The 22,723-nt window shown below is 43.4% G+C and overlaps 1 protein-coding gene across 5 annotated transcripts in view; it reads right to left on the reverse strand.

The window, feature by feature from the left end:
* The window catches only part of EXD3 (exonuclease 3'-5' domain containing 3), a 3,187,846-nt gene that overhangs the window by 1,898,755 nt on the left and 1,266,368 nt on the right, over positions 1-22,723 (reverse strand). For all 5 annotated transcript variants that reach the window (XM_069609779.1, XM_069609780.1, XM_069609781.1 and 2 more), the window contains one exon: positions 3,068-3,234. In XM_069609779.1, coding sequence (XP_069465880.1) covers positions 3,068-3,234 — 167 coding nt within the window. The remainder of the gene's footprint in view (positions 1-3,067; positions 3,235-22,723) is intronic.

Genomic DNA, 22,723 nt, shown 5'->3' on the forward strand with positions numbered 1-22,723 from the left:
GGAATTTATCCATTTTGTTACAGAGTTCCTATATTCTCTCTAAAAACCTTTCCTGGAACAGCCATTGTTCTTCAGTGTGAAGTAGAAGAAAATTATGTTTAGCTACCGTTTTGTCACAAAACACTTTAAATATATAAGAGAATTGAGAGTTTTTGATTTTATGAAGTTAACAATTTTGACACATTGATCCAGTACTGATGTAAGTTCCTCTGGAAAGATATAGGCCCCAAGAGTTTCACAGTGACTAAACGAACGAGAGACTTGAACCACTGCATTTTGTTAACGTTAGACATGTCTTATGAAGCCCAAGTCAACAAAACGCACAGTAGCGATTACTTGGACCAGGTTTGTGATATCCATTGATGCCTTCATTTGTAAAGATAGAACTTCAGCAATTTCTAGGCTAGCGGCTGCATGGCGCATCTGGCATCACCTTGAGACACCAATGAGCCATTGCACGCAGTTTGAAGAGCAGTGCTCTACAAAACCTACAAATAAAATTAAAAAGTTTCATTACTCTATAATCACCTGCAGCAAAAAACTATAAAATCTCTGTTCAGTCATTTGTTTTGGATTCCTTCATTTATTGCTACAAATTACGAATAAGTATTCTGGTCGTAAGAAAGGAAATATGTTAAGTGTTTCTAGTAAATTCAGAGGTCATCTGCAACTGTCCAAGGAGTCTATACTTGAAGACATCTTCAAATCAGAAGGTTCTTTGGGATAACTGGGGCACCTGTATGTGTTGGCTCTTGTATCATGCGATATTTCACAGTCCTGTGTATTTGAAGAAAAACATACACTGGAGGGCCGAGTCGGAGCCCTCACGAAATTTGTTGAAGGAAGCCAACAATCCGCTCCAGGAACCCACCACCACTGTTCCAAGGGGAGCAGTCTACCTTCCCACAGAGTATAAGTGTAGCCAAAGTGTTGCAGCAGGGCAAGCAGACCAGCTGCGTCATTGCAACCCTTTCGGGTAAATTGCACTACTTATTTTCATTTTCTGAAATTCGTCGCTGAACCTTCCGGTGCTCGGCAACAATTTCTGAGAAAATAAAGTGACTGCAGTCCAGACAACAGGGTTGCTATGTTCCAGGATATGAGATAAATTTAATTGAGGCTGGGGACCACTGCTTCCACCCTGCTGTTTAGAAAGGAAGCTGTTCAGAGCATCCATTGCCTCAAGTGGGTGCAGTCCAGAAAACACTACAGTTTGCACCATCCACATAACTTCTCCTCCCACGACCTTCAAGCCCATCAGTTTATCAACTGCTAATATGAATCAGTACAGTCTTCCTTCCAAACTAATGCCTTTAATGGGGCATTGAAGTGGAAGCTGATTGAAGAGAATCTTGTTGTACTTGCTCCACAGCGTTTATTGCGGTCTCTAGGCAATTGCCACGTCATACGGCCTGGATGACCAACGTGGCCCACAAGTGGCAGATTCATTCTGAAACCGCCACTTTCATGATACTGCAGATGTGAATAGATACTCCCAGGTAGGAGTAGTCAATTTACACAAAGGTCCACAAAGACATCTCTGGAAAATACACTGCACTGATCTACTGAAAAATACATACTTTAATTAAGTCGCACATATAACTATTAAGTGAAAATAAGCACCAAAGGAATAATTCACAGAATTAATAATAATCCCAGAACATTATAAAAACAGTGCTGCCTATAAAGGACTCACCCAACTCTACTTTCTACATGTGGGCCCACTACAAAAGGTAGGCACCCAACCGAGCAGGGGGTGGTGAGAAACAGAAGACCCAATAAACAGGTAATCACCCTATGGGCCTGCAAAATTATTTACAGTGTCCTAAAGACACAACCCAACCTGGTATATGTGGTAGGTCCTAGTCCTGGTTGGTGGCCTGCATCTAACACATATCGGTAGGGGATGGGAGAAAAAAGGAAACATACAATTTTACTAGTTGGGAAAATATGCTTAAAATCCGTAAGGCCTATGACAATACTCACAGATTCCCTAGGACATAATATTGAAATTAATATTTCTGGTTAGTCACTGTAAATGCCACTTAGCCAAATCCACCTGCACAGGAAGTGAGAGGGTGAGCCCAGAGAGCTCTCTTGGCCTGAACCAATTAGGACCAATATGGAGGCTGCCATTGTGGTTTTTCTCATAGAGCCCAAGTGGTCAGAAAGGCAGTTTTAAAGCCGCCGCGTGGTTACCCTGAATAAAGGAAGCCCCAAAACCCAAAAGATCTGATAGCAGGATTTTCTTTTAATGACCCATTGATAAGACAATGGCAACCAAAAATGTGAAGTGGGCTACAAATGCAATAAAATGGGCTGCGCCCCTGAAGAAGCCAAAACTAAAGTATATCAACCTTCTCCCTAAAACGTGTGTAGGCTGATAGAATCACCCTATGGCAAAAATGGGGAGCCTGAAAATCACCCTGGGACTGGGCGAATTTGGGGCAACCGAAAACCATACACCTAAAGTAAGGGAAAACAGGATGTAAGACTGGGGGGGCTTTATGTGAAGTCCCTTTGGACAACAAAAAAGTGAATGATCCCAAAATACAAAGGAAAAAAGCAGAAGGTTGGGCCGGGGGGCATACCTAGAGTTCCCAAAAATTGAAATTCTGATATGCTGCCCTCAGAGCTCGGCCTTTAGTGGACTATAATGTCATCTGCCAAAATATTAAAATCACCAACTCTTGGAGTATTGTAAGAAGTGGCAGCTGGTGAATTCAATGGCTCTCAATGAAGTACAAGGACCATAAACGTGTAGCCGATAAAGGGTTTTTACCGGCCAAAGCTTTAGTACTGGACATAGTGAGAATAGCTGGAGGATATAATCTAGATGCACTCGTATGTTTGTAAGCGGTTCGGTGACTAACATAGGATTGAAGTATTTATTACACTTCAATGCCAGCAGTACCTTAAGTGACTAATTCCCCAACTGTACATATGAAATGAATGAGGGTATCACTCCAATCCGCAATTATTTCATTACACAGACCAATCATCAAAAGAAGCAGGCTAAGGTGCATAACTTTATCACTCCTCTAGACACAGGTAGTTTTACACTAACCGCTCTTCCAGGTTGAGTCTCTGAAACATCTCTGCTACTCCATAGGGCAATTTCTCTTCCGGGATGTTGTAGCGAAGAGCCCAGCGGGCCACAGTCTCTGTGTCGCTGTACCTGTGCAGGAGTTTCAGCAGCTGCTCCTGAAGCCATGGGTTTTGTCCAACAGTGCTCTGAAAGACACATGGGACAGAAGCACAATGAGTGAACAAGCTGGATGTGTTACATCCATAAAAGGGCCAATCAATGCAGCCAGAACATTTCCGGTTTATGAGATACAACGTTTTTATTTTTGCAATATAAACAAGTAAAATACAACAACAACCAGTCAAAGGCCGGCAGCAAAATATAACAGAATCATGTCATACAATCGGATAACAACAATAAAGTAGCTAATAAAGTCCAAATAGTGAACGCAAAGGAAAGTAAAGAAAAGTATAAAGAAAAAGAAGAAAGAAATTCAGTGAAAAGGCAGAAAATAGTGAACTCAAACAATTTCAACAGCCAGACGCATAAATCATGGAAAGTATACATTAACGGAGACGGAAAATCCACAGTATGCACAGTAAAAAGGTATAATAAATCACAAAACAATGGCAATGAAATCTCCAGGAAACAAAATTATACAAACTTAGTCCATACATCACCCATATATGTCAAGGAAGCTTCCCCAAATGTTGCAAAACTTATCAATGTCTCCCTCTTGCTTATGAATAACTTTCGCATAAGTAGAGATGGTGAGCAGCTCCTCCAACCAGTCATCTATACAAAATGAGCCACTTGATTTCCAAGACCTTAATACCATTTTCTTAGCAATTGTGCAACTGCGAAGAAGCCAGATCCTCTTGCTGAATGAAATTTCCTCCATCGCAGAAAACATCTCCCAAAATCAATAGAGAGGCCTTCATAGGGATTGTACAACAAAGAACCAACCTCAACCTCTTACAGACATCCTCCCAAAACGTCTTAGTCTTCGGGCAGAACCAAATCAAATGACAGAGGGTACCCCTTGCATTTTTACACTTCCAGCAAAGTTTGTTCTCTAAAAGGTGTCATTTAAATAACTTAACGGGCGTTCAGTAGGACCTAAAAAGGAGCTTTGTGAAGATGTATTTCCACAGCATCTTTGCCAGCAAATCAGATCTACATCCTCCCCTAGTTCTTCTGTTCAGATGGTTGGGAACATTGGGTCTCCTTTATGGCAAGCCTTTAAGGCTCCATACATAGTAGCAGCAGGATGAGATGCACTTTTGCAGGTCTGTAAAGTCGACCAAGCAACACTCTGAGCCGCCAATTGAGACGCATCCAAACCTGCCACAATAATGATCTTTAGTCTCCTATATTCTATGTATGTGCAATCAGATATGTAAAACGAGCAGCTTAACTGTGCATATGATATCCATTTGTCTCCTTCAATCAAATCTTTAAGATATTTTATGCCTGCCAAGAACCACTCTGGCCAAAACAGGACTTCTACTTGTGATTTCAGAGCTGGGTTAAGCCAGACAGAGGCATCAGGGAACAAATAAGGCGCAGTACCCATGCGTTCAGAAATATCACGGCAGTAGTCTTGTAAGAACTGAGTCAGTGGATTGATCCCTTTAGATTTGTTTTTCTTGGTCGTCAGTAAAGCTTTTGGTTCCAACTGTGTCAAAGCACTGCATTCCATCGTTAAATCTTGTGATTGTTCCACACCTGCGCCAATGATCTTGCATAGATGACGAGTGGTAAATGACAGATGATAATCTGCGAAGTTTGGTAAATTCATTCCCCCTTGCTTTAAGGGAAGATGCATTTTCCACAATCCAAGTCTTGGTTGCTTTCTGTCCCAAATGAACTTTTGCATAATTCTGTCAATTTCCATGAAAAGATGTCCCGAAATTTTGATGGGAAGCATAGATAATATATAATTAATTTGTGGTGCCAAATTCATTTTTATACAATTGATCTTCCCCCACGTAGACAGTTTCAAGAGGCCCCATCTATCTAAGTCAGATTTATGTTTTGGCAATATGATTGTTAAATTCAGTGTTGGCAGCTTGACCACCTCTGGACCAATCCAAATACCCAGATATTTCATCTTTTACGGACACCAGGTGAATTGAAAATGAGCACAGGTAAGTCGCAGGAAAGTATTGTTCACTGAGAGGATTTCAGACTTACTCCAGTTCACCTTGTAGCCAGAGCCAAAGTAGAATTTCGTGGTGATTCCCAATTATTGGTTGAAGACTGGCATCCGCTTGCAATAACACTGCCAATGGCTCCATCGATAAGATGAATGTTAATGTTAAAGGACATTTGTACCGTGCTCCATCACCACCGGAGTGGTCCCCTGGCGATCTGGCGGCTCTGAAAAATGGGAGGGAAGGTGAGTTAGTGGGTGGAGGCTGGAAAAGTGCAAGAGTGCAGTGATGTGCTGTTGGCAGCCTCAGCCCGGTGGGTCAGTCGGCTGAGCCTGGGGTGTATGCGGCCAGTAGCCGTTGTGTACTGATGTGCGAGTCTATGTGTGTTTATTGTTTTGTTGTTGCAGTGTAGTGAAGTTAGTGCGGTTTGTTTTGCTGGAGGGTTGTGTTTGGTTTGGAGTTTGAGAGGTGTATGCAGAGGAGGAAATTGTTATTGGTATTGGTTAGTTGGCATCTCTATCCTGAATTGACCAGTTGGGCTGGCGTAATCTCACTCAATGGGGTGCTTGGGCACCCTGAGCCTCTGAAGGTCCCTGCCCGTTTTGCATTTGAGGCCCCTTGAACATCTAGCTGCCTCCTCAGCTCGCTCCGTCACCAACCCTGCATGTTCCACACCCCCACCCAATGGCGAAAGCGGGCAGCCCTGTCTAGTGCCCCTATGAAGCTGGAAAGCGTTAGAAATGAGGCCATTTGTAAGTACGCTTGCAGATGGATGTGTGTATAACAGCTGTACCCAACGCTTAAAGTCCTCACCAAATTTCATCTCGTCTAAGCACGAAAGCCCACTCCACACGATCAAACGCCTTCCCGGGATCCAGCGAGATTACTGCAGCTGCAACTGGTTTCTTATGACCTCATTCGATTGATCGCAACAGGTGTCTCATATTGTCTGCCACCGCCCTCCCAGTGACAAAGCCAACCTGGTTTCCATGGATTAACGATGGTATAACTGTTTCCAACCTCATAGCTAAAGATTTTTCCAGAATGTTGCAGTCCGTATTAATCAGACTAATAGGCCTGTAGGTCTCTCACCTTGTAACAGATCTTTCTTTCTTTTAGAAGACCGTCACTAAAGCGTGCTGCATCGTGTACAGCATAGAGCCAGTCTCAAAAGCATTGCTATAGGCATCACACAAAGGAGTTGTAGAGCCGGGTCAGGTAGGATCTTATAGAACTCTACAGGCAATCGATCCATGCCTGGTGATTTACCCATAGTAAGTTTAGAAATGGCCAGAAGAATATCTTCAACTTTCATTCTCCCTTCAAAAATGTTTATTTGGTCATTTGACAGTTGAGAAATGTCTAATGAATTCAAGAAGTTCTCTATCACAACATTCTCGCAAGCCAGTTCTGATTTGTATAGTGTTGCATAGAAATCATGGCACAGCATATTTATCTCTTTTGCTGCGTTTTCAGGATACAACTTGGATCTCATAATTGCATTGATAAAGCAATCACTTTCAGCCACTTTCAGTCTGTTTGCTAGGAGCTTCCCTGCTTTCTCCCCGTTCTCGTGGTAATTAATTATCTGCCCGAATAAGGCATAGTATACCTGGCCTGAAATCATTTTATTCAATTCTAATTTTGCTTTCCCCAGTAGAGATTAAGTCTCCTCATCATGGCTATTAGCAAAGTGAGTGTCTAGACGCTTAGCCTCTGAAGACAGTCTCTGAATTTCTTTTTTCTTTAATTTCTTTTGCTGGCCAGATTTCAACATTAGTACACCTCTGACCAAGCATTTCATTGCTTCCAAGAAAGTAGAGACTACAACATCATCAGTCCTGTTAATTTGAATGAAGTCTTTAATTTCTTCCACAACTACATATCTGATCTGATCATTTTGTAGAATGTGAGAATTAATTCTCCATCTGGACGATTTGACTAGAGTATGGTCTGACAAGGCAATGAGCCCCATATTTGAATCATAACAACTGGAAGGCACTTGTCCCGAGGTCAGAAAGAAATCAATGCGGGAGTAGGTATCATGACACGATGAACAAAAGCTATAGTTTCTTTCAGACGGATGTTCCAGGCGCCATATGTCCGCTAGATTGAATTCATTCATCAGGCATTCCAAAGATCTCTGGCTTCTCTTTGGAACCCGCGTGCAGTCCCCATTTCAGAGATCTAATGCTGAATCCAACACTTGGTTAAAGTCACCGGCTAACACAATTGCACTTACATCATAGCTTTGAAACAATTGTGCAAGCTCATGGAAGAAAAGGGGATCATCTAAATTGGTTGCATACACATTGCATAAAAGCATCGTTGTATCCTGTACTTTAATCAAAACACAGACAATCCTTCCTTCTTTGTCCGTTTTGCTTGAGAGTAGTGACAGAGGTAGATTTTTCTTGAGTATTGAAACACCTCTTTTGCTGGTTGAATAAGTCGAAAAAAGGACTCGCTGACCCATCCCCGTTGGAGCTTCTCAGCCTCATTACAGTCCAGATGTGTCTCCTGGAGGAAGGTGATGTCGCAAGAAGTCGATCTCAAATGAGATAAGATTGCTGTCCGCTTCCCAACAGTCTTCAGGCCATTTACATTCCATGAAACAATCTTAAAATGGTTCACAGATCGAGAATTCATGCTGCCAGTCTTCGGTAAAGTCCAAATATAAGCAAGACTAGTATAGAACAGAGAGAAAAGAAAAAAGATCAGATAGAAAAAAAGAGAAAGGTAGAAACCCACACCTCACTTGGGCATGAGTCAACCAGATAACACTGGTATTAGTTACAAGTCGATGGCCCACTGCTCGGACGTAACGCCAAGGTAGTATAAAAAAAAAAAACTTGACAAACTGGGCAATGAAAATCACCAACCCCAGCCCCTCTGCCCCCACCCTACATATATACGCAATAGCTGACACCAATGTATGACAAGAACCATTGTCCTTAAATCACCCCCTTTTTCAAAACACCACCATCCATGGAGTATACCTTAAACAACCGACAAATTGACCAAATTAGAAAGCGTATCAATTGCAGTATGTGAGGTACAGTAATAATAGACATATCTGAATCCACGCACATGACCTAACATCCATATAAGAGTAGGCAATCAAAATGACATATCTACACTTAGCACTTGCCCTATCCAGTGCCATCCCATGCCCATGCCTCTAAATACGAACACATTTTCAGAACAATACCCAGTCAGCCCACAAGTGAGCGTGTAAAACAGAAATAAACAGCATATCTTATCCTGCTGTACAAACCACACATCAAAAGTTCCTAAATGTCAGTATCACCTCATGAAGTACGGACAACAAACAAAAAGACTCATTCAATTCTGAAAAGAAATCGCCACTTTATGTTACCAGCCCAAAGGTACTAACCACATAGTCCAGCACTAAGCATAAACATATAAACAGCCAAGCTGATGATACATTCCATCAATGCTCAATCAAAGCTACATGAACATTGCAACATGGGTATCTTGATGATTACTCTTCCCTTTTATGGTCCACAGGAATTATGCAGTGTAGCAGTGTACATTCAGTGAAGCGCCAACCGCTATTGTGCATAATTCATAATTCCGGTTTCAGTTTCATACCATGAAACAATGCTTCGCATGCAGTCACACACAGAAATAGCCTAAATCCACTAGCGCTATGTTACTACACAGTCCTGCCCCCCTTTAACTTGTATTATGGCGCCAAACGGAGGAGTGCAGAAGCGGCGAGCACAAAGTGAGAACACACTACCTTCTTCTTCAGTGCACATCCACTAGAAACATTTGTGGGCACGCCAAAGCCAAAGCAAAAGCATGCTATTTGGCATTGCACGAACCACCTTAAATGATGATCATTTACTTAATTGTCAGATCTTTCGGGCAGGAGGACTACCAAGGAGTATGCCTGTGGAGCTGTCTAACTTTTAGGACATAAAGCAGACCATTGGAGTGAAAAAAGCATGTCCAACACAGTAGTGATTAGCAAGTTGGAAAACATATGCTGGCTCCAGCAGTACTCGGATACCATACCATGTGCCATATGCCACTACTGTACTGATTCATGAGGCAACAATTGACAGTTTACGTTTTAAGGCAGAACACCACACGGATGTCACATTGCGGAGAAAAAAAATAACTTATTTAAGCAAAGTGAGTATATTTCAGGCCAGACGCTGATGCAAGTGAGACCCCAACATCGACAGTGAAGGGTATTACACATAAGAACCTACGCGTGACCTTCGTTATTATGGCCCATAAACAGACGCAGCCTCCAATAGAACATTTATGAAAACCATTCCCTTATGTCAGGTTTGAACTTTGCGACATTGCGAAGTGATTAAGATGACACTTTCATGGTCTTGTATCCTAGTGCATGACTGCTCTTGTCGTGTGATGATGAGATGCTCTGTTTCCAGACCTGGGCCCCCAGTGTAAGGAGCAGCTAAGCTGCACTCTCCAGATGCTTATGGAGTGGCACATCTCAATGGCACACCCACAGTCAAACTAAAAGTCTCAATTTCAGAGATGCTCAACCAGAATATGTATCAAAGAAAACACTTTGTGAAGGCCAAAACACACGGTTAACATATCGATTTAGAAAAACAATACTGGTGGAATAAAAGCCAGAGATTTCAAGTTAAACTTCCAGAGTGATTGGTCAAGCCTTGGAAAGGTTTGCTGTAGCTTTACTGTACTACTGCTGTATCCAGATATGGAGTAACCTTCAACTCATCATGGGAAAGCATGGCGCACATGAGGGGAAATGTGTGATTGTTCCACAACTGTAACACATTTTCAATCATTTACGTTGGGGATAGAGGGGTCCCCTTTGGGCCGTTTCAGAAATGTGTCAAGAAGGGGCGGGAGGAAGGAGAATATAAGGAATGTAAGCGATGGAGGAAATCAGAGCAAATGGTCATGTAAATCACAGGATAACAAGGTACACTTAAAGGCACTGCCATGGAATGTTTTATTATAAAATATTTAATTATCAGCTCTTCTGATCAAGGCCCCTGTGCCTCGAAGTATTTGCCTTCTAATTTATTACATTTGAGTTCTGGGCACGGTGCGGATTGTACAGATGCAATTGCACTGAGACTCAGGAGGTGCACGAGGCAGGGGTGGGGGGGGGGGGGTGGGGGTGGAGTCTGCAGTAAAGGGCCAAATCCTGAAGGTGCCTTGAGCCCCACTGCCTTAAATATCCTTCCTTTCAAGATTAAACCAACCATCACCAACTTTGAAATGTAAAAACGGACCAGCATATTTGATCTGATAGTAAAATTAAATGTTTCGTTCATATTTAGGACACATTTTAAAAAAGTGGTTTTAATACAGCAGTACAGTTTTAGCATCAGCTATGCAACCACTAGCGGACAGTTATATTATGCTGCGAATATGATCTTCAGGAGGTGGCGTACAAGGTATTTTTTAATTGTTTTTTGACCTGGGCTCTTTGGATGTGAAGCCACGGGTGAGTCATGAAACCCTCTTTACCCCTTAGTCTTGGACCATTGCAATATGTTCATTAGGAAACAAATCAAAAACATGGAGCATAAAATGTATTAAAATCCAATTTTAAAGTAAATTTGAATACAGTTTTGGCACATAAGGAACGTGTAGAGTTCACTTGATGATCAAGAGTAGCAAGGAACTAACCATTGCAGTGGGCTGGTAGGCATACTAATTCAACTCCATCTGTCCCAACATCCACCATGTTCCTGGGTTCGAATATTCCACGGGGAGACTTTAGAAACTGCTTCCCATTCAGATTGCTGTATCCATCTACTGTGAAGTTTTGGCTGAGCATTATGGAATTCATAATCAACTGCTGTGACACCATGGCAAGGAACTGCAGCATTTGCTCTGGCAGGAATGTGTAGTCCCCTGCATAGGTTCTTATGGAGTTTATGGAGTGAGAACGAAGGGAACCTTCTGCCTTCTATCAAGAATATAGTTCCCTCTTGCCTCACCACTACAGCACCTGAAATGCTGGTCCATGGTAACAGCACAGGGTGTAGAGAAGGACGGGAAATCATAGATGGATATCTTTCAACTACAGGTTGCATTCCACCCCAGAGATCACACAGACATCAGAGACACCTCTGGCTTTGCTCTCACTATCAACTGGATGTAACTGAGAAACCCTTTGGTGGAATAAATATAGTTATAGGGCAAATTCGAAATGGCCTTTATGGAAAATGGGTGATATTTGCCCTTCATTTCGTTTATTTTTTTTTGTTACACTTTATTTCCTTCCTCCGACACCTTGAACACTCCCTCCTACTCCCCTTTTTACACCCCTCTCCAATGCTTTTTTTAACTTCATTTAATCCCCATCCTGACGTGTGCGTAGATTCCCTTTTTCTACGTTCTTTTTCTCAATGATGGAGTCAGATTGATGGACGGCACGCAAAATCCTCAAAGCTGATAGATACCATCTATAATTTATGTCATAGAACATTTTATAAGCTGTTATAAGCTGTTAAAAATATGTGACTGACGGGAATGTTTCTGGAAATACTGCTTGAAGTTGCTTATCCATTGTAGAGTCCTTATATTTAAACCACATTTTTTTAAATGCCATAAATACACACACAAAACCATACTAGTTTTTAATCTTACTTACTCCCTGGGTAATGTGACATTCTGGTATGTTTACTTTCCCTACAATTAGGGAAAGCCTCAAGACAAAAATAAACTGCAAGTATTTTATAGCAAAATAATTGATACCGAAAAAAACGAATGAAGTCTCTCACAGAAGGGATAAGGCCTATTCTCAGTTGGAATCACGCTCAAAACCAGTTTCTATGAAAAGACACAAGAACAAGAAGGCATCAAAGGAGAGATATAAAAGGAAGTCCTTGGTACCGAGGGTTCAAACTGAACCATTACATCAATTTCTGATAAATAAAATGGGAGTTAACAGCTAAAGATAATGCCCGAAAAGCAAAATAAAATCTTGGGATGGCACAGAACGCAGCAATTCCGACCCGCCCATAAGGTGGAAAAACAGGAACTGGGTGCGGATGGAGCGGTGGTGACGTGGGGGTGTATGGTGGGACTGGCAAGTGGACGGACGCTCGCACATGTGTAAGAGTCCCATTACTCTGAAAGTCCCTAAAGTGGCAGCTATCTTTTGCAGCCAGCATTTTCCCACCCGCATGAGCGTGCAGGACGTCCCAAACAGTTAGAAAGGAGGAAGTACAGGACGACAGACAAACTGGAAGTACATTACAGGCATTTACCCTTTGATACCACATGCGCTGCTGTGTTGTGACCAGAAGCATCAGCAGGGCAAGTCAGAGAGGAACTCAACTATTAATTTATCTACTTTCAAGAGGACCTAAAATACACAATGTTTTAATTAGGTTAATTACTGGGCACAAGGAAAGTATGTGTTAAAACCAAAATATCTAGGTTTTAGAATTCAAATGTGTATTTACCTACATAAAAAACCCTTGGTCCACAATGAGAACTACTATTTTACTTACTTAAACATCCTTTTACTCCCGGTTCCATTCAAAGGCAGTAGCACTCCCATCTCAAAACCTTAATGGCAACCCTAATCCTTTGAGATATCTTAAAGAAAGCTGCCAGGTTAGAATATACTGCCTCTGCCTCAAGCGCATGGAGTCTCAATCAGCTTTAGCTGATAGGGGCTTCCTTTTACATGCATGGAAATATTTAACGACTAGGCGCTCAGCCCTCAAGTCCATGCCATGGACTCGACATGGAATTTCTCAAACAGGCTTAACTATTTCAGAAAGAAATTGCTGAGCAGTAGCAATATCACATTTGGTGTTTTGTTCTTAAACATTTCCACACAGTTTGGGTATCAGTTACAAGCATCAAAACTAGACCCCACTTTTCATCTCAGGCATGTTGCAATAAAGGTTTTGCAAAACTGAAGTGTAATGGCTTAGCAGACTGAAAACCCGTGATTGGAGGCTTACCCAGAGAAAGGTCAGTGATTATGTGGGATTCAAACCTTCCCACCCACCAACCTCCAGTTTTGCATTGGTTACCCGAATCGGGACAGGTGTGTCCAGACATGGGTCCCAAGCTCAGCCCAAATGGACATAGAATGTCTGGGGTTGAATGTGGTCTAATGCAGAAGGGGTGTGCCCTAACATTGGGACCAAGCCCGTTTGCATCAAGTGGCATGTGACCTTTTGTGGTATGACCAAGACTATTTACATATAGGCTGAAGAAAATTGTTTGGAGGCTTGCTAGAGTAACTCCAGTGGTTATGGTTGGTTCAAAATCTTGCATCATCACAGTTCAGTTAGGCAACAGAGGCATTTACACTAATGTCACTGATGTCAATTGTTAGATTTTCTTTAAGGGCGAAAGGATAGCTCAGGGGCAACGCTGGCCTTGGAAGCAAGACGACGCATAGCAACACAGGTTCGATCCACAGGTCCATGCTTAGAAACCTCAATGTATGAAGCGGGTTATAAATAACCAATTATAATGAAAGTTTCCAGCTTGTTTTTCAAACACTTTAAGTGTTGCATCATTTTTCCTCTAGGGTCATTAACACAGTGGGGAGGGCCAGATGTTTTAAAAGCTCCCCCTTACATAAAATCTAAACATAAGGGTTTGTCCTGTAAAATAACACAATGAAATCTCATGCCCCTCTCATACAGGAAGACTGGCATCAAACCAGAAGTTATTACCTTAATAAAAAGGCCACTTCTAGCTCCATTCTCAAAAAGAAGAAAACAGCCTTAATATGGAACTAAGAATGTTATTCTTTAGGTAACTTTCTATAGACTTTGCAAACCTCATTATTGCTGACCTACTGAGAAATTGATGGACTAGTCCTAAATAACATACTTGATGCTTGAACACCAACAAGTATCTGTGGATTTGGTCACCAGACGTTATTTAGCATTTAGAACCCGCACGGTTAGGGTACAAAACAGGGCTTAATAGCACAATCCAGAGTTAATGCTCCAGAGTGACACGAAGGTCAAGTGCAATAAAGCTCCATCAGTGTCCCCAACTTTAACGCTATTATCACCAAGTTGAGGAGTTATGTGCCAAAAAATAAATCTCATTTTCTCAACAGATAGTGAAATAAAAAGAAAGGGGTCAAAAAGAAAACCTGTTGTACTGACCGCATTGTAAACACAACATGGCTGCCATCAGGAGATGAGCAACAAAAGTACCATTTCTAAATTTACAATGAACAATGTGCGGGAGAGCAACTGCACATTTTCAAGAAGAGGACCAGAGATGTCCCAAAAGTTTACCGGTAATCCCATATTACTTTGAGGCCTCCTCTTCCTCTTCCTTACAATATTACACCCCCCTCTTGAGAAACGAACAACCAGTACCTCTTCACTACAATCATGCTCCCCAATGTGGGTGACACTGGAAGCTCCTCTGAGGCGGGCAGGGTATAAGGGCCACCTGCACAAATCCTTGTCCTACCTTTAGCAGCAGAACTTCCCAATTACCCCGAGGGCAGGGTGGAGGGGTTCCAGGACTGGGAAGAGGAAGAGAAGACTCTCAGTATGGATTGCCGGTAAGAAATCAGAACATTGCCCTTCCCTTCCCGTCCCTTTTCCTAGGGTGGCTGCACATCACCTAGAAGCACTCACATAGATGCAGTTCTAATCTAATTCATTTTTGTATATTTCAAACTAACCTGCAGGCATCAGAGCGCTAAAACAGACAATACAATATGAAACAGATGAGGACAGTGGCAGGAAACAGCAGCAAGCTATAGTCAACGGGAAGTCCATGTAGCTGGCAACTTGCATGCCGCCTCTGTCGAATAAGAGAGTCTTAAGGGCTTTCCTAAATTGTGCCAGAGACAGCATTTGTCTAATAGGCAAAGGGAGACCATTCCATATTCTGGGCCCACAAGCATCAAAGCTCAGGTCCCCTATGTCCTCAACTTGAAGCAGGGTTGATATAACAAATCCTTATTATTAGATTGTAAAGTACATCTAAATTGTTGCTTCATGATCTGTGACATGAGATACCCTGGGGCAGTACCTGCAAGGCACTTGTAGACAAGGCATGAAGCCGTGAAATTAATCCTCTCACGGACAGGAAGCCAATGCAGCTTCCGCCGTGCGTGCGTAACATGCTCTGTGACTCAGACCACACAACGTGTGAACTGCTCCATTTTGTACTGTCTGCAGTTTTTTTATATTAGCTGCTGTAGTGCCAACCAGTAGGCTATTACAATAGTCAATTTTCAAACTGATAGTCACTGTCGCTATCATGGCTCGGTTTCCTTCCGAGAGGTAAGGACAAATTTGCCAAAGAAGGTGCGCAGTGTAGGTACAACTGACACTGATATTAGCAACGTGTTTTTCAAAGTTTAGATTCCTATCAAAAAACACGCTGAGAGTTTTAATAGAGCTGGCGACCTGGATAATGGCTCCCCCCATTAGAAACGACTCATATTGTGGATCAAGAGCCTTCAATTTGGCCGTACTGCCGACAATCAGGATCTCTATTTTTTATCGTTACATTATCCTGCATCTAGGTTTTTATGGCATCATAAACTTTAGTAACCAGAAGTGAGTCTGCCTCGTATGAGCCTGTAAATTCTAGGACGATCTGGGTGTCATCTGCATAGTTTGCAAAATTGACCCCCAGATCGTCTAGAACATCAAAGCAAAGCTTTGAGTAAAGGTTGTAAAGCAAAGGGGAAACACTGGAGCCCTGAGGAACTCCACAGCCAAGAAAAGATTGCTCTCACTTATAATCCCCCTGGATAACCGTTGATCTCCTGGGGCCCAGAAAGGATCGAAACCAGGAAGCCGCTGATCTTGAACATCCTCCCACTTCCATTAACCTGTCTGCCATCCCGTCATGATCGACAAGATCAAAAGCACAGGCAGGTCTAACAACATCAACATGGCCACCTTCCCTTTGTCGACAATTCCAGATAACAGGGACTTGACATCAGCCAGCGCTGTTTCTGTGCAATGATGTTTCCTGAAGCCGGATTGTTTGGCCGACAGTAGGCCTTTCTCCTCAACAAAGGCGTCGTATTGAATACAGGCGACTTTGTCGATTATCTTGAGGAGAACGGGGTCATTAGTGATAGGGCGGTAGTTCAGTGGCTCATGTGGATCAAGCCTTCCTTTTTCAAGAGTGGAGAAATTCAGGTTTCTTTAACAATCTGGAACAGTCCCCCTGTTGAAATGAAAGATTTATAAAGGATGTGACGGGGGCGTCAATACTAGGGAAAAATTTTTTAAATAGCGATGCAGGAAAATTGTCACCACTGCAGGAAGTAGGTTTGAGATTTTCCACAATGGTAGAAAGTTCATTCATTGTGACTTGCCTAAAGGAGAAAGTGCCGCTATTGCTGTCAGCTTCCTTGGCTGCTATACTAATTTCCGAGGCAACCTCAGGGCGACAAATGGGGTTGATCCGACTAGTACCCTGATGTTGTTTAACCTTTTGCAGAAAACAATTAAGGATATTCTGACACCAAACGTCATCAACAGCGAGATGAGATTCCTGAGGTGTTTCCTTCACTTTGCTGAGAATATGAAATAATTCCCTAGTACTGGATTTGGCCGCCAGGATACGCTCCTCTAATTTTGCTCTTTTAGCAGCAAAGATGCTAACTTTAAAATACTTGATTGCTTCCTTGTAGAAGGATATCACCTCAGCTGTTGGAGATTTACTCCAGTCTCTTTCAGCTGCCCTTTTCATTTGTCTAGCTGCACGGACCTCAGGCACAAACCACTGGTTACCAGGGCTCTGTGTATCCTTTTTTCCAGTGACTCTTAAGTGGTGCAAATCGATCAAATGCACCATACAATATATTTTGCAGTTCCGCAGTGTAAGAATCTAATAAGCCATTGACCGCAATTGCCAAAAATAAAGGCAAAGTGATTGCTGAGAATGCTTCCAAAGTAACATTATGGGTGCACCTTCGCAGAAGAGGCAATATGGGTATATGTACTTCTTTGTGTTCATCACCTAATAACGTAATTGAAAAGGAGAGAGTGTAAGGGTCCGACCAGCAGCAGGGTTCCACCTTTATGGCTGAAATAACTTGCATTCTAGTTAAAATGCAATCAATTGTGTTACCTCCTTGATGGATGGGTGCAATTCAGCACAACAATGTTTAATGAACTCTATTCAGCCATTGACAAAAGACAAAACACCTAAACTAAAAGATTGTCTTGGAAGACCGACATACAATATATAATAAAAGATAAACGCCTACAGGAAAACGCAAGTGGCAGCCCTCCAAATATCCCTGCCTGCAAATTCCCTAAATATAGAGAGGACAAGGTCCTCATGAAGGTAGAAATCTAAAATGACGTTGGGCCAAAAAACAAAAAAAAAGGGAGTCTGACGCACGACCAGGCCCGCTGGGACAATCGTCAGATACAAATTAGAATTGACCAAAGATCCCAACTCCACCAACCTTTGCCGTAGCCACCAGGAACAAACACTTATTGGACAAAAAGCAAATAGGGAGCACCTTGAAAGGCTCAAACGGGGCCACAGGTAGAGAGCCAAGTACAAGAGGGAGGTCCCAGGTCAGGAGACAGTACTCTAGGCCGAGAAATGTCTCCTCCACAAAGGAGGAGTGCCACCAATTCTTCTAGGGGGGCAATTGAAATCCACTGAGCTCTAAAAGCTCTGACCACAGGCAGCTGAGACTTAAGAGTGGAATGAGCCAACCCCGAGCCAAAAGAACACCAGTGTCTAGCATATGCTTTGAAGGTGAACAGTTTACTACAGCCATGGAACGCCAAGCCAGGGCTGTAGACAACCTCCCTTCACCTTTCAGAAGCCAAGATGTCAAGTGCTAACCGGACAGGTTCGACCCAGGAAGGGTGGACCACTTCAGGGGAAAGACGCAAAAAAGGGAGTCAGAAGAGATTTCCTAGAGGGGAAACTAAGATTTCCTTGGCCAGACTGGGGCCACCAGAATCGTGTGAGCCCCCTCTCGCCATTCCCTCAACAACACCCTCTGAATGAACGGTAAGGGGGGCAAACAGAAAGAATAGAGGCCAAAGTGAGGACAAAGCATCCATGCCCTCTGCAAGACCATCCCAACAACTTGGCATGCAACTCTGGACAAGGGAATCCTGACTTGAGGCAAACAAATCTACTTCCGGGATGCTGAACATATTGCAAATTGACATGAAGTCAATAATCCTCAAGGAGTAGTCAACTGAAGATGGGGGTGGGAGGGTGTTCAGGTACCTGCATTAGGATCAGAGGGAAAAAAAAAATACTTAACATAAGTTCCACCTGCCTCGAAAGAGACAGGAAACACAGGACAGTGGGTGGCCCTTATGCCCTTGCCGCTTCAGTTGGAGGGGTCAGTGTCACCCCATTAAGGGGCCTGGTTGGAAAAAAGAACAGGGAAGATGAAGAGGGACAAGGAGCTATGGCTTCGGTACACAAACTAGTGGTGTGGGAGCCCAAGACTCAGATGTCTTGGAAGAGTAGAGAAGACGGTCAGGAAGGAGGCTGCTTCTTACGTGTCCGCATGACATCATATCCATTGCCAAGAAAAACAAGCAAATGCAACACAAAGCCGCAGTGTGCTCCTCCACCCTCGCATAACACCATTTTCCTGTAGTTCATAAAGAAGCTTCTGATTAAGTCTGGGCCTTCAAAGACATTTCAAAGAGGATGAATCCATTAGCAACCACATAACATTTTCCAAAATCACATTATATTTAGAAAAATGCACTGTAATGTGAAGTAATGACCCAGGAGATAGACACAAATGTCATTTTTTAACCTCGCACAAAACATTGAGGTACAAAAGATTGATACTCCCAGCAACAAATACTAAATAAGACAAAAAACACCCTTCACATTCAAAGTTACCAGAATACTCGGGTGAAAAATAATACACATTAATTGCAAACTTATAAAGATACTTTCTCCATGAAAATAAATCAACACCCGATATACCCCCACAAACACTACTGAATAGAGGGGTATGAGCCTAGAATCGAGGCAGAATTTGACTTTGTCAGCATAAGACGAATTCTCATTTGGAAAAAACGATATTTGTGAAATTGTAGAAGTCCCTGCTTCACTTCGTTTTCTTTCCAGTACAAAAACACAAGAATGCTTTCTTCTCGTGATTTATTTATTTTTGCATGTATAGCAGCGCACAAAATCCTAAGGCATCTAGGCGCTAGTTACAGTAAAATAATATTACAAGTGGTTGCTAGGTGTTACAGGTAAGTGCATAAGTAGGTTTCAGGCAGGGTACATTTGCAGCACAAGGCTGTGCAAGTCAGGATAAGTAGGTTTCAGGCAGCGTACATTTGCAGCACAGGTGGGTTGCAGGCATGGTTCAACCAAGTTACATTTGCGTCATACACCTGCACAAGTCATGTTAGGTAGTTTTCAAACAAGCTACATTTGCCGCATCAGCTGCACAAGTCATGATAATTAAGTTGCAGCTAAATTGTAGCTAGTGCAGTAATGGTCTAGCGCCGCCCGGAAAAGCCACACCCAGGGGGCTACATCGCTAGCACCAGGCGTTACCAGAGGATCCAGTGAAGTGGAGTGCTGCAGGAGCGATGGGGTTGCAGGGTTGGTGATGGGTGCAGATGTTTAGAACATTTTACGGGTTTGTATGTATTTGAAGAGTTCCAAGTATGAGTGTTTGAGTTTCTGATTGGGTCACATGCAGACAGGGTATTCTGCAGGATTTCTGTTTCGTCCAGCACTAGGTTCTCTCTTGGCAGGACACAAATCAAACTCTTAGGCTGCGGAGCCTGAGCCCTTCAGGTCAGGCCTTAAAAGTGGGTTATGGTTGAGTAAAGGTGTGTGCTGCTGCCACCAAGTGGCGAGGCAGCATATTGTTTTTCAACCACAATAATATCAAACACAGAGAAAAGCATGTCCTTTTGGCTGCTGCTCCCACAGGTGCACTGTTCGCCAGAATCAAGGTAGATCGTGTCACCTATAATGAGTTTGAGAAGGGACTGTATCTGGCACTGCTCACAGAATCAGCTGTAACCAGTGTACAGCACACTGTTTGTTAACTTTGCAGGTTTTAACCAATGTAGCCGCTGCTGCTGATACGCTAAGGAAAGGGCCTACTTTTCAGTGCCAGTTGTAGCCAATATAGGACTGCGCAAGCCACCAGGTCTAATCAGTGAACCCCACTGCCAACATTGCCACCACAAACCAGTGGCTTAATGGGAACACTGCCAGCTCTACCAATCAAAACTACTAGAACCCACCGATGAGCAGGGTAGCTCTAACCAGTACACCTAATGCTAAAACTTCCACCTCTGCTAACAAGAGCTGCGCCTACCACCTCAGGTTCTAAGTTATTAACCGTTATACACATACTGTCCTCGCTATCAAGCATAGCTGTAAATGATGACAGCTCAACCAGCCACTTGACAAGTTCAGCTCTAACAGTTCTAAAGGTGTTGACGGAAAATATAGCAAAATGAAGGAGGCACCCCGATAACCGGGTCAGGGTCGTCCTCCTCCTTCCTCTCCCCTGGGTAAGGGGTAGCGATGATCAGGAGCGCACCAAAGCGCTGGAAAAGTCTGCGAAAGGGCGACAAAAGAAAGGGGCGGGCCAAGCCACATATAAGCGCCGGGCATCCGGCTGGAAAGAATCTTCAGCCTGCAACAGGAGGACGCTCACCGATGCAGAAGAGGATTTCATTCCAATGTCACGTTGTATGGGAGGCCTATGCCGGGCTTCACCCCGGTGAGAGTGGCAGTGAATGCCTTGGTATGGCATACAAGGAGAGGGTATGGCAAACATTATTTTTGGAAATCCTGAATCTGGTGGGAATGGAACCTGAAGGGGAAGGGTTAAGGGAGTTAACAGAGAGAGAGAGAGAGGGAGAAGAATGAAAGAGAAAGGCCAAAGGTGGAGGCTACTATTCACAACTGGCTGAGGGCCTTTAGGATGTATACTACCATCATGTTGGAGAAATTCCCACACGATGGGGTGGCAATGATTGCATATGAGCAATACATCCACAATCTGTATCTAAAACATGGAGCTGATGCTTGGCTCAACTATGATAGGGGCTTTAGACTTAAGATGCAGGTGTGGCCAGCTATGACCTGGGATGAAGTGGATGAAGGCGGGTACATAGACAAGATGGTACCTTCCAAGGAATTCGGGGAGAAGGCACAAGGGGAGAAGCTGCAATACAGGAAAAACAGAGGGTCTTATCCACACAGAGGTAGGGGGTCTTTTCGAGGGAACTCCGCCTGGAACAACCGTTCCAGCTTCCAGAGGGAGCAGCCCAAATGCTGGTTGTTTGCTGAGGGGAACTGTACATACAGCAAGGCGTGTAGATTCAAGCACGCAAAGGGCAAAAGTTCGGGGGGACGCAGCGCCTCAGCGGGGAAGGGAAGCAGCGAAGCAGTGGCAAACCCAAGGAAAAAAGCAATGCGTGATTAAAAGCCATTTACCCACTCCAGTGAGATTGCGGACCATGATTCCTTCTTTAAATGTTTATAATAACATTAGTGATGCAAAACTTCTCTGGGAAGGTTTTAGGTGGGAGTTTAGGATTCCTTTCACTGGGGCGAAGGTTGCCAAAGAGGCCAACAATTTGAAGTCAGCATTGGTGATGCCGGAGGTATTGGCACAAAAAGTGGGTAAGGAAGTCAAACTGGGCAGGGTGGTGGGCCCATCCGCCTTCCTCCCATTGGAGAATTTTGTGCTATTGCCTGTGGGATTGGTTCCCAAAAAGGAAGGGCAGTACAGGTTGATACAGCACCTTTCCTTCCCAGAAGGTGAATCCGTGAATGATGGCATAGCGGAAGGGCAGTGCAGGGTGCATTATGCATCATTTGATGAGGCAGTGGAGTTGGTGAAAGCCACAGGGAGCGGTGCTCTGATAGGTAAGGCTGACAGTCTGCATTCCGGTTGTTGCCAATCCACAAGGACAGCTATCATTTACTGGGCTTCAAGGTGCAAGATGATTACTTCTTTGACAAATGTTTGCCACTGGGTTGTGCTATTTCATGTGCATATTTTGAAAAATTCAGCACTTTCTGGAGTTTGCATTAAGGTAAAGGAACTCTTGTGGGGGGGGGTACTGCACTACCTCAATGATTTCTTGTTTATCGGTAAGGAGGGAACTGGTGAGTGCTGTTCGCTCATGAGATAATTTCAAGGACTGATGGAGGAAATGGGGGTAACACTGGCAAGGGGGAAGACGGTGGGTCCAGTTACGACACTGAAATTTCTTCTGGGGGTTGAGATCGATTCAGTTGCAGGGAAGTGCAGACTGCCCAGCGACAAAGTACTGAAATTAAAAGAAACAATCAGGGTATTGAGGGTTAAGGGTAAGGCCACCTTGAAAGAGCTTCAATCACTAGTGGGCAACCTTAATTTTGCGGGTAAAGTCAACCCGGCTGGGAAGGTGCTTGCAAGGAGCATCACGCTACAGCACGCGGGACAACATGTCCGCCTGGGGGCAGAGGTTAAGGAGGATCATTTCTGGACGACTTTAATGGAGTGTTATTGTGGAGAAAGGGGCTGGACAGCGGCAAGGGGCTTAAGCTGTTC

The sequence above is a fragment of the Ambystoma mexicanum genome, chromosome 8 (genome assembly GCF_040938575.1).
Source record: "Ambystoma mexicanum isolate Mex_15411 chromosome 8, UKY_AmexF1_1, whole genome shotgun sequence".
NCBI classification, from domain to species: domain Eukaryota; kingdom Metazoa; phylum Chordata; class Amphibia; order Caudata; family Ambystomatidae; genus Ambystoma; species Ambystoma mexicanum.